At 44.5% G+C, this 12827-nt stretch overlaps 1 protein-coding gene across 3 annotated transcripts; it reads right to left on the reverse strand.

The window, feature by feature from the left end:
• Positions 1-7325: 7325 nt before the first annotated feature.
• Positions 7326-12453, reverse strand: CCDC127 (coiled-coil domain containing 127). 3 transcript variants are annotated; one of them, XM_041476639.1, is made up of 4 exons: positions 12366-12413; positions 11936-12252; positions 11455-11583; positions 7326-10836 (listed from the first exon to the last, which is right to left on the reverse strand). In XM_041476639.1, the coding sequence occupies exons 3-4, from the start codon at positions 11573-11575 to the stop codon at positions 10163-10165; spliced, it is 795 nt and encodes a 264-aa protein (XP_041332573.1). In that variant the 5' UTR covers positions 11576-11583; positions 11936-12252; positions 12366-12413; the 3' UTR covers positions 7326-10162. The 3 variants fall into 3 exon arrangements, with proteins under 3 accessions (XP_041332573.1, XP_041332572.1, XP_041332574.1); XM_041476638.1 differs by having other exon boundaries at positions 11936-12453; XM_041476640.1 differs by lacking the exons at positions 11936-12252; positions 12366-12413 and adding an exon at positions 11854-11921.
• Between the last annotated feature and the right edge of the window lie 374 nt (positions 12454-12827).

Genomic DNA, 12827 nt, shown 5'->3' on the forward strand with positions numbered 1-12827 from the left:
TAGAATGCTTTGGAAGGGACCTTAAAGGTCATTTAGTTCCAAACTCCCAGCCACTGGCAGGGGGACATTCCACTAGACCAAGCTGCTCAAAGTCCCCACCCAGCTTGTGGATGGGTCATCCACCACTTCTCTGTGCAACCTGTCCCAGTGCCTTGCCACCTTTGCAGTGAAGATTTTCTTCCTATTATCTAATCTAAACCTACTCTCTTCATTTTCGAAGACATTGCCACTTGTCCTATCACTGCATGCCCTGTCAAAAGTCCCCTTCTGGCTTCTTTGTAGACCCTTTAGGTACTGACTGGAAGGTGCTCTAAGGTCTCCCTGGAGCCTGCCCTTCTCCAAGCTCAACAGCCCCAACTCTCTCAGCCTGTCTTCAGAGGAGAGGTGCTCCAGCTCTCTGATCATCTTTGTGGACACCTCTGGACTTGCTCCAGCAGGTCCACATCTTCCTTGTGCAGAGTGCCCCAGAGCTGGATGCAGTGCTCCAGGTGAAGACCCACGAGTGCAGAGTACAGGGGAGAATCACCTCCCTTGGCTTGCTGATCACACTTTTTTTGATGCAGAATTTGGTTGATTCATCTCCTGGGCTGTAAATGCACATTGTTGGCTCACATCCAGGTTGTTGTCCATCAACATCCCTACAGTCCTCCTCTGCAGGAGTGCTCCCAGTCCATTAGTCACCCAGCCTGTATTTGTGCTTGGGATTGCCCTGATCCAGGTGCAGCACCTTTCACTTGGACTGGTTGAACCCTATTATGCTCTCATATGCCCACTTCTCAAGCTTGTCCAGGCCTCCATGGATGGCATTCCTTCCTTCTGTTGTGTCAACTGCAACACTGTGTTCATGTTATATCTCTTATTTAGTTCAATTAATACATCTAGTTGTGGTCACGTGGCAACTGGACTACTGAAAATTTCTCTCTTCTAAGTTTCATGAGCAAGCAGCTTCTATCAGAATCCAAAAAATACAGTCCTGATTGCCTTACATTGAGAAAATTCTCTTTTAGAAGAATTTTATTTTTCTCTGGTAATGCAAGGTGCCAGTGGTTGTAAGTTATCTATCAGTTGTTAAATATTTGCAGAAGCAAATACGCTGGTCTGCCATCTAGCTCAAATGTTTTTATCAGTGTAATAGCATGGCTAATGACCTTGGAAGGCACTGTGCCTTTTTCTGAAGGACTTACAGTAGCAGTGACAGCAGCGCCAGTATGATCCCCAGGTGCTCGGAGGTGTTGTCTATATTGCCACCCTGTGGACTGGAAGAGGGAAGTTGGGGCTGCCTTGCCTTGTCACAGTCACTTATTTATTCAACAGCGCCCTTCCCCAGTTAAGGTAAACTCCTCCTTCAAGAGATGCTAGGCTTATGTTTGGCAGGTCCCACAGGTCTATTAGGGCCAATAAATCTCTATGAAAATCATCCTTTCATGATATAGGCTACTACACAAGAAATGTATTGCATACTACTAATTATTGGATTGGATTACTCGTGTTAAAACATTTCTAATTGGTTTTTGACACATTTGTTTTTTTGTCTCCTACTCCCATATTTTTAATATACTACTTTTTCAAAAGCTAAAGAGGGCTATAAAAAAAGTAAGCCAACTTGTCTATAAATAACACACAATTTTACAAAAACCCAATTAAAAGGGAAATATCCCCTTTATAAAAATCTTATATTTTGCTGCACATACACACACAGGCACTTGTGGAAGAACGTGGGCATACTCCCTTTCTTAGATGAACATGTCTTTCATCTCGCAGGATGATGATGATGATGTTATGAAAGAGTATGAGACAGGGTGGCAATAAAGAAATGAAATGGTAGCAGAAAGTTATTTGGGATATAAATCAAGGCTAAAGGAAGGACGGAGCCACTTGCTTCCTTTTGTGGAGCCAGGTCTGGTCACAGTGCGGACCCACCTGGGCCAAGGAACTCCTGGCTATGGGCAGCCCTCAGAATGTGGTGGCAGCCTGGCTCCACAGGGATGTTCCCAGCTGGAGACAAGCTGTCCTCCCCTGGAGCTCAGGTGCAGCCTGACACACTTCATCAAACCAGCTGCTCCTGCTGTGACCTCCCTGTGCCAGCACAGGCACCCCTGGGTCAGCATAGCTTCCCTCCAGCCCTTCAGGAAGCTATCCCATGTGGAGAAGGACTGGAAGGCAGCTGTAATGAGGTGGGAGGTGGTCTCCTCTTCCAGGTAACAAGTGACAGGACCCAGAGGAAATGGACTCAAGGTGTGCCCAGAGGAGTTTTGAATTAGATAGTAGGGAAAATTGCTTCCTGGAGAGGGTGGCCAGGCTTTGGAACAGGCTGCCCTGGGAAGTGGTGGAATCTCCAGCCTCGGAAATGTTCAAAAGGTGTGTGGATGTGGCACATGGGGACACGGTTTAGTGGTGAACCTGTTTTTCACTGACATATTTTATGAAAAATCCTTTTGCCAGCATCTTTTCTCCTGAGAAACTGAAAATCTTCAGCTTCTCCATGTTATTTGCTTTGGAATATGATTTGGAGATTTGGAGACTTGTTTACCCAGCATGTGAAATTGTTTTTACTTGATGACCAATGACAGCCACCTGTGTCGAGGTTGTGAGCAGTCACAAGATTTTGTTACTCATTCCTTTCTATTCCTTTCTAACTTTCTGTCTGTATAATTTTCTCTATTCTTTTAATATAGCATTTAAATATAATATCATAATATAATAAATCAGCCTTCTGAAACATGGAGTCAAGATTCTTGTCTCTTCCCTCATCCTGGGACCCTCGAACACGACCATACCTGTTTGGAAAAATGATTGGACTTGATGATCATAGAGGTCTTTTCCAACTTCAGTGATTCTACGATTCTGTGATTCTAAGGATGGGTTTTTCTCGTCCTTGAGAGAGTGGAGGGGCAGAGTGAAGCACTGGCTGAAGTGCTTGTCTGCAGTGCTTGAGCCTCGTCTCCTCCATGGAAGGAGCCACAGCCGCCTCCAGGACACACATGGTGCCAAGGGTGCCAGGGACCCTGCAGGTGCCCACAGAGCTGAGCCAAGCCAGACGAGGGCTGGCCAGAACTACGGCACCAACTGGACTTGGTGTGGCAATTGTTCCATGTAGAGTTTCCACCTTGAACTTGTAGCATTTCATCGTACTGTAAAGGAGGATTTGAACAGAAAACAAGTGCTCAAGCAGCTTCTCTTCTTTTAGGTGTAAGTCCATCTGCTGACAAGGACAAAATCAGAACAGCTGACAGAATTAGCAGGATTTTGAAATATCCTGATAAACGTGGATTACCAGACTTAGCAACAAAAACAAATTAAGAAAAAGACTGGAATCCAGTGCTAAAAACTGAAGTTTGAAGCCTTAGGTTCTAAAAGATTCAGGAGATACCTTGTGCAACAGCTTTCAGAACAAATTGCTCTGCACAGTTTCATAATAGTGTATTAATTGTTCCTATTTATTGTCACAATGAAACATTTGAGATAATTTAAAAGCAAACTGAAATCTTTTACAGCTACGTAAAGCTATGTGCAGCTATGCTCCTGTGAGGAGCAGGGAGTTGGAAGTGGTTCTGTGTTACTTCCAATTCAAGATATTCTATGATTCTATGATTTTTTTCTGCCCTCCATCACAGGCTGGAGGAGACTGCCTTGGGGGAAGTTTTTTAATCTGGATCCTGTGAAGGGGAGGACAAATAGGAAGAAGAAGGACAGGACTATTCATTTGAAAAAACAATTCTTTTCATGTAAAGCCACTGAGAAAAGCAGAGGCCACTGGCAATACACATTGTTTGCAACTAGGTTTCAGGTTGCAATCAATAGTTTCAGGCATGAAATGCAGTATGATCCTTTCATTGTGATTCTGTCATGCCTGGTATGACAGGACAAATCTGTAACTCTCCAGGTATTTTCATCGTTCCTTGCAATATACGAGGCTATTAGGATTAAGTACATTATTTTCTGACCCTTTCAGTCCTGCAGCAGATGCTGGAGTGAAAACTCTTACTCTTAATTCTATAGCAATATCTTACCACCCTTAATCCCAGTTTCTTTCCAGTCAGCTCCTACTTAGTAGTCAAAGCATCATATACAGCAATACAATTACTCTTGCTTGTGTAATGAGTTTGAACCAGGAAAAGATGGAAATGTAAAGATGGTGGAGAAGGAGAAGGAGAAGTTAAATAAAATAGTGTCTGTGACAGCCCATCCTTTAAGATAGGTGGTGAAAACAAAATATCCTTTTACAAGCTGCCAATGGGTAACATCCTTGACCAGATGTGCAAAAAAGGGGCCCCAGGCTCAAGAGCAGACTCAAAATCTCCAGCCTAGGGGATGATAATGACCATCTTAGAAAGGAAGATACACAGGCAAGATATTTCAGAGTTACTTAGTTTTAAGGGTAATAAACAATCACAGGTGGTCATGCAGTTTACCTTGCCAATGAATGATCTGTAGATCTTTAACTGGATCTAAGTTTTATGCTCCGTTGTTCTCAAACTCTACCTGATAAGTAACCAAAAGGCACAGCTCTCACAGCTCCTCAGCTGGCATGATTGGGTTTCCTATGGGAGTGCTTGAAAGCTGCTGCTACCAGCCCACAGCAGGAATACCTAAAGATTTTGGAGATGTCCAATAAACTTTGGAGCCTAAATTTCTTCCCCTGAGATTGTAAACTTATGCAGATTGGAGAGAAGTTCCAACTTGTGCTAACAAGTATCACTGCAAGGGAGAAATAAGACAGCACTGAGATGTTGCTGGAACTCTGTCCCAGACTACTGGCAACACAGCAGAGGTAGGATGTCACACACAATGACTTCCACATGCATCCCATTCTGGAGTAGTTTTATGGTGGCAAGAAGTTTCCTTCAGCAATCTGACATGTCGAGAAACTTTCAGTTTATGTTTATTGTGGAAGTGGCAGTGTCCCTAGCCACAGAAAAATAAAAGGGAGCAAGCTATGAATAGCATGTCTTGTGTAGTGCATCCAGAACTGACACTGATGCTCACGTGGCCTCTTTCTCCTTTTTATCTCCCAGAAAGAGGCACAATCTTTATGTTTGTCTATGCTGGTAGTTTGTCTAATATTTACTTCAGTTTATATATAAATATTTAACTGAGGCAATACCAGCTCCAGCAGCAGCATGCTTTGTTGTTTTGTTCTTCTTTTTGACATCAGGGAAATAGGTGTGCTGTCTTTAATATTTCACTATATACAGTCCGAAGATCACCAAAATATTGTTTCCATTTTCGGACACATCTCACCTTTGGAATAACTTTGGGGGTAAATACAGGTAAGGAGCATAGAAGTAGAAATGCTTCTGTGGACAGCACCAAATTGATCTCATGACCAGAGGGCTGGAATGCTTCTTCTGTGAAGACAGGCTGAAAAAACTGGGGTCGTTCAGCCTGGAGAAGAAAAGATTTCGGGAGACCTTACTCTAGCCTTTCAGTACTTCAAGGGGGCTTATTATGAATAGGAATAAATTTTTAGCATGGCCTGTTGTGACAGATCAAGGGATAGTGATGTTAAACTAAAAGAGAGTTAGTTTAGACTAGACATAAGTTAGAATTCTTTTGTTTTGAAACACTGGCATAGGTTGCCCAGAGAGGTGGTAGTGTTTCACCCCTGGAAACATTCACGGTCAGGTTGGATGTGGCTCTGAGCAATCTGGTCTGCTTGGAGATGTCCTTGCTCACTGCAGATGAGTTGGACTAGATAAGTTTTAAAGGTTGCTTCCAACCCAAACCATTCTGTAGTGGTCAGTGTCCCCCTAAATTTCTTAGCCTGTGAAGTGCTATTGCTTGGGATCTGTCACACCACAAGTGTCTCTCCTCCAGCAGGCAGCAGAACATGTTGACATTTGCAGATTGCTTCTTGCCATCTTCATTAAACAATGAACAGTGTTCCTCAATCGAGTTTGTCACGGTTTTCTTCTCCAGTGCTTCAACATACGATCATGTGCTAACAGGTTGCTGAACTACACCCACCCCCCTGCGCCTGCCTCTTTTGCACAGAGGTCTGCCGCAGCACACACCTCAGCGGAGACAAGTTCATTCTGGTTTGGTCGCCGAACACCACGGTTTTGCTCACCTTTCTTGTTATTACCCCCGGAGGTGTTTGGGCCAGAGAGCTCTGACGGCGTGGCATTAGATGTGCTCCTAATGCTCATGGGAGCAGAGGATGCGGCTGCGGCTGCCGGCTGGAAGAGCCATCAGCCACAAGGGGGAAGCAGCATCCAGCCACACAAACACCAACCACAGCAGCTGAGGATTTTGTTCTGACTGAGATAAGTTTAGAGGTGAGGTATCTCAGAAATACAAGCCTGTTATGAAGAGTGAGGAGGCATTTTTCCAGCAGCTGGACAGCCTGGGTGATCCCAGCACAGGGCTGTTTGGTGCCACCGCTGTTCTTACAATCCACCAGCTCTCCTCAAACTCTTCCATCCAGACTCCTTGTTTCCAGAAGCACATTGACTTTCAGTTTACTTTCAGTTTTTGTAGCAGCAATCACTCAGCTGTTTTGCTGTGAAGTGGCCGTTGCCTCATTGCTGAGCTATGCTAAATTTCAGTGAGTTACTTCTTATCAGGTCCATCTGCCGTCTCAGACAGGCAGTGACCGGGGAAAGCTCCTGGACCAGGCAGTAAATTAATGACCACTAAAGCGGCCCTTGGCATGCAAACCAGAAAAGCCTTCATACCTAGCTGCACCACAACTGCAACTGTAACCCTGCCTTTCATCCTCTTTTCACAGCAATAACTCAAATTCCTTTGATTTCACTGCAGTAACTGAACCCTTGACCATTGTTTCTGCCTTGTATCCTCCACAGAGGAACAGTCAGTTTTCTCATCCTCACACAAGAGTGCTTAAACCCAAGATTTATAGAGCCAGAGGATGGTGAAGGACCGTGTCAAATACAAACAGATTGAGGATCCTTTATTACAGGAACAAGGATTTTCAGTGTGTCTGAACGCTGCCTTAGAGCAGCTGGATTGCAATTCTTCATGAGAGCAGGAAGATGAGGGAAATAAGAAGCAGCTGACATGCAGAATGAGACATCTGAGGGATTCTGGAGGAAGGCAGAATATCCTGCACAACATTCTGCTGAAGCAATGTCCCCAGTCTTTCAGAGGGACGGTCACCTTTAACCCCACATCTTTAATGTTCCGCACTTACCTGTTTAACAGTGTTCTTTGCTAAGAAAAAAAGACTTTGTAACATGCTGTTTTCTCAGCACCAAGACCAAAACTTTTTATATGCCAATTTGTAAAGTCTGAATAAAGTAGCAAATTCCAGTTCCCCCACCCACCTTCCTCAAGTTATGAAACAGTGCAGAAATATGTAAAGGTTTTTATTAATTGTTATTGTTTAATAGCTGAGTGACAATTTTATAATAAAAATAAGTTCATTAAATACTTTGAAAACAAATTATTCTTGCATTCTACATATGTATATGGGCAGTTCCAAACAATTAACTAATTCAGAACAAGTGCTGGGCAAGATGAAACTTACATTAGAATTTTCAGAATAACAACCTACAAAGGGGGAACATTTCAAAAATACATTGCATACCCACAAACATGAGTTTTGGAAGAATCTAACAGGACCAGTGATGCCAAATCAGTTATACACTTTTTAAAAGCCTTCTGAAATAACCCTTCTGTCTTGAGACAATGATCTTTGAAGTGTTCAACAACAGTTCAATTAGCTGTACAAATAAATGACACTTCTAAAAAAGAAAAAGTGAGTATCAAACCTTTACTACATGGCATCCAACCCTGCACATTCAAGTGTTTAAGGCTTGAATATACATATTCATACTGAAAAAATAGTATTTTACCCTTGATTACATTTTCTTTAAACACTTTGAGTGATATGAGTAACAAACAATGAAAAAATGAAAAAGCATAAAACCTCTGATCTTTTAAGGCTAACTTACACAAATTCAAGGCATGAATCTCAAATACACTGGCACTGATTCACTGTCTGCTCTTACAGTCAGCTGAGCAGCTTAACTGCATGCAGGAGCATGTGAAGTGTGCCACAGCTGGATGGTTACTTTCCACATCCTGAAGGAATTACACACGGGCTGTTATTAAAACTAATTTGTTCCCTGGGCAATTAGACTGCATGCCTATGTCCAGCTGCAGCAGCTTGGCTCAGGGTCACACACGATTAGCAACTCAATTGTGTTCTCATCTCCCACCCCAAATACGCTTGGCACCCTGACAAACTGTGGCCCTTCTGGTGTTTGTGATCTCTCTTTTTTCCTCCAAGTTTGTCTACTAAAACTTTATTAAAAACATCAGTATGAAGAAAGGATTAACAAGTCAACACAACAGTATAATTGGGACTACCAAGGTGAGCAAAGTCTCCACTGGAAAACTGAGTAGCTGGGAAACATCTATTCTGTTCAGGAATTTTGTTTCATGTTAGATATTTCTATTTAGTAACTGGATTAAGTTGCGGACATTGTTCCAAAAGATTTATCTGCTGTCTTCTGTGCTCAGACTAAAATGAAACCAGGAGAGAACAGTAAGAGAAAAACCCCACATCTGCAGGAAGATGGACATTCACTTAGCTTGGATTGCTTCCAAGCCATGGTTCTACATGACTGCCTAGTGCAAACACATTTGTCAAGTCTAGCCCTCAGTAAATAATAAAACTGCCAATTAATGAACTGACAACCTATCAGCACTAATCAAAGTCAAGTAACAGAGAAGACTAGATGCTATAAACACAAGGGTAAACACTGCCCCTTTGAGGTCTAAGGCTGGATTAGAAAGGGGGAAGAAAAAAGTTATTATTTTAAATACATGGCACGTTTGAAAAAAGGTGGTTCCTACTGCTAAAAAGGACCCAAAGTATACTCAAAGTTCTAAGAAATTGAAATGCACTGGGTTTAAAAGTTTTGTTTGTTGTTGGGTTTTTTTAATCTGGATGTTTATTTTTTTATTATTTCACTGTACTTATTATTACCAAATCTTATTTTATTTTACTAGCTAAATTAAAAAGGCCCCTCTATTAAAAGTTTGCAAAGCTTGTATATCTGTAGGCTTTCACGCTCATGTGTACGTAAAGTGGTGAACCACAAGCACAAAATTTCAGAGCTGCAGAAGAGAGCATGTACTTCAGTTCTGGGAGAAGGGAGACAGGTGGAAAGAGAGCAGTGGCTACCAGTGCAGGCTGCAGTTATGTTCCCATCTGGAAATAACAAACAGCACCTGTCCAAGGAGCAGAACCGGGTGCAATGGCAAGGAAGTTCCTACAAGCAACCCAGGAGGCAGCCAGTGCCCCGAGAGGCAGAAGCAGCAGCATGGGGACATCCATAATGGTGGCACATTGTTGGGGTGCAACTAAAACCTTGCTGAGAAAAAAAGAAGTATTATTAAGGTATCTCCAATATATGAAAATATAACTTCCAGCTTATACATTCCCTAGAATTTGATAATGGATCCCAAGTGCCAATGAGACATCAATCTGTTTCTTTATGTATTATTTGAATTAGCATCTTTTGGATGTTTCATTCATAAAACATTATTTGTATATTAAGCTGGAAGACAATGCAAGACTGACTAATCTGAAACAGGATCAATCTATTCCATCCTCAGAATACTTTCACACACACACACACACACATATATATCTATATATTTGTACACACAGACACGTAAGATTCATGTGTCAAGCAGCTGGCTCCAACACCATCTCTCTCAAATATCTGCCTCAAAATCAGTCTTGCTTAAATAAACTTTTAAAAAATAATAGTAATAAAAAAAATACATTGTTGAGACAACACGTAAAATGTCAGGGATAAGGACAACAATGTGCTACCACACCTGGGGGAGATAAATGACCATTCTCTGTTAGCTGGAGTGTGACCATCAATGAGGCAAATCCCTCTAAACTGAGTTCTGTTTTGCTGCTGCTCATACCTTGGGAGTCGGAGTATCTCTATACTGCCACACAAAGACACTCGTGGAGCTCAGGAGCATGCACAGCTCACCAGAGCATCTGCTGTTAGTGAGAGGAAAGGCACCAGCACTGCACACGTCCCATGCAAACACAAGTGCAAGGAGGAGGAGAGACGGCCACACAGCAGAAGAATTTAACAGCTTCGGACTACAACTGTGATTGTCCCTACCATGCATGGTGGATCACACGGAATCCCACTGCCTCCCCTACTTAGCGTTTTCCTAACATGGCCTGTTCTACCCTCTTGAATTTCTGCAGCTCAACAGCTAGTTCCCAGTATCTCAGATACAGCCACATAAGCTTTCCATTTTGGCTCCTGGTTCTGTTCAGCACATTACAACAGTAGTTATCATGTTTGAAAATATCTTTTAAGCCACTCTCCATATGTAAAGCCATAGCAACAGGATTAGTTGCTGCTTTAACTAGCAGATTTTTCTCTATTTCTAGTCTCTGAGTTCTGGGTACTACAAGACTGCAGTAGATGTCCTGTCTTTCCTTCAGTCCCTCTTCAAATTCTTTTAGTAATTCTTTGGCTCTCTGTTGCCACTCTTCTTCCTTTGCCAGGCAACTCTGGTACAAGGTACCTTCTGCTCCAGAGTGCAAAAGGACCTGTTTTTCTCGCTCCAGCTTCTCCTGCTCCTGTTCTAGGAGCTTCCTCTCTTCTACTAGTTTGCGGCTCTGGGACACGAGGGCTTCACGGTAGCTCAGGGTCCTGTTGCGTTCCTTTTCCAGCTCCACCTCCAGATGAGCAACAGCGCGACGATTCTCCGTGATTATATCCCGGTATTTGCCTTCCAGGTCTTTGTGTAAAGTTGACTCTTTTCTGTAATACTCTTGTTTTTCTTTTTCTATTTCTTTCTGACATTCTCTGGTCCAGATCCAACCTATCAGACATAAACAAGACTTCAGATGCAAGTATAACATGCAGCAGTGAGGGGTATGATTAATTAGCTATGCCTGAAATGAAGCTACTAAGTGGTAAAAAACTTTCTTTCCTGCCCTTGCCAGTGATACTCACCTCTATTTACATGTCTCTACAAAATGTATTTCTCACTATTTAAAGTGAGTCACTTTAAATGATCATGCTTTCTCTGAAATAAAATACCCCTATTCTTTTATTGTCTATGCTAGCACTACTTAGATTAGAGAAGGAAAATAAAGTCATGGAGAAACAAACTGGAGGCTTCCAATGGGGATACTGCATGGAGAACTTTCTAGGCCCAGTAAATAAATACATCAGCAACATCTGGCGTTGTTACCTCTGGGCTCTCCAGCACATCTTGTATCTTACTTTTCTTCAGAGACACCTCTGTATACTGGAGCTTATTAAATATGGATTCGTCCGTGTGCGTGAGAAGCGGTCTTTGCCTGAGCGATACCAGGAGCGCTGGCTGTTTACAGCGCTATAAACAAGGAGGCCTGGGGAAGTCCCAGGCGGGGTACGGCTCTGTCACCGCCCCGCTCCCGGAGCCCCCGGTGGGCCGGGGCCCAGCGCTACTCACGGAAGGCGGCCAAGCCCAGCATGGGGACCAGCAGGGCGTAATTCCAGCGGCTGCCGTCATCGCCGGGATCGCGCCGATTGGGCAGGATGTTCCAGTTGGGAGGGTCATTTAAGTTATTCATGAAGGCACCTGCGATGCACAGAGGGAAGACGCGGCCTCAGCAGCGCGCAGAGGGGCCGGGGCCGCTCCCGCCGCCCCCGTCTCCTCCCGCTGGGCGACTGGGAATTCCGCCCGAGCCCCTCGAACGGCGGCCCCGACACTGGGGAGCTTGGCCGCGACCTGAGTGACAGCCCCGGCCGCGACACGGCCTGCCAGACCCAGACCCAGACCCAGACCCAGACCCAGACCCAGACCTAGACCTAGACCTAGACCCAGACCCAGACCCAGACCCAGACCTACACCTGTTCCCGTTCCCGGTCCCGGTCCCGGGACCCCCACGCACGAGCCCGGGAGCGCGCGAGCCCCTGGCGCTGCCACTCACCTGCCGGCCCCGCCCCCTCCCGGCCCGGCCCATCAGCCGTGAGGAAAAGGGGGTGGACAACAAAAGGGCTCTCCCGCGCCCGGAGCGCTGCCGGACGTCCGTCGCCGCCCCTGAGGGGCCCTTTTTATTCCATTAACGCCGGCGGCCGAAGGCAGCCGTGAGCCGCATGTGAATTCCACCGCCTGGAGCTGCCGAGCCTACTTCCTGCCCTAGAGAGACAGTACGGTCTTTCTGTCCGAATCTCATGTCTACGAAATGGTCTTTCCCACAACTTCAAAACACGATTCTGGCCTTTTTGTGACGCAAACTTTCAGGCGCTGTCAGAGAGACAAAGAGGCTGAATCTTACAGTATTGGAGATCCCCCGGGAAAAGCAACAGCAGAAACACAATTCTAGTTTTTGATTTTTTTTTTTTTTTAATGTTCTTTACCCTCGAAACAGAAGTTGTTTAGAATCTTCCATCACGCAGCTCGGGGGTGGGATCGCTCTGGGGCTCCCCCTCTCGGCACTGTTGGTCTGTCCCGCCGAGCCCCCCATTATGGGGAAAAAGCCTCATCAGTGTCACTAGGATTAAAATGGAGTTTGAAGGGCAAGAAGCCCAGTCTTACCTGTGCTCTTAGGGCAGAAAAAAGGAGCATGCAGGGAGGAGGAGGAGGTGGAAGGTTCCAGGTGGTATCATTGCTATGGGCTGATCCCATGGCTGCTGAATGAAGTCCCACCCTGGAATGTTGCCTTTGAGATAACAGCTCAACAAAAAAAGAGAATGCTGCCTCTTCTCTTTCATCCTAATCAAAGCAGCAGAGCACTCCTCAGCATTGCTTTAATCTTTGTTTTCAGCAGTAATTTCTGTTTTTCTCCATGGTTCTATTACCACACTCCAAAAACACTGGGA

The sequence above is a fragment of the Pyrgilauda ruficollis genome, unplaced genomic scaffold (assembly GCF_017590135.1).
Source record: "Pyrgilauda ruficollis isolate IOZ18807 unplaced genomic scaffold, ASM1759013v1 scaffold39, whole genome shotgun sequence".
NCBI lineage: Eukaryota > Metazoa > Chordata > Aves > Passeriformes > Passeridae > Pyrgilauda > Pyrgilauda ruficollis.

Bases quoted from the DNA above. Each gene is read 5' to 3' on its own strand.
- CCDC127 (XM_041476638.1), bottom strand. From the start codon at position 11,575: ATGAATAACTTAAATGACCCTCCCAACTGGAACATCCTGCCCAATCGG. The intron at 10,837-11,454 runs GTGAGTAGCGCT...TATGTCTGATAG, and splicing joins GCTGGGCTTGGCCGCCTTCC to GTTGGATCTGGACCAGAGAA.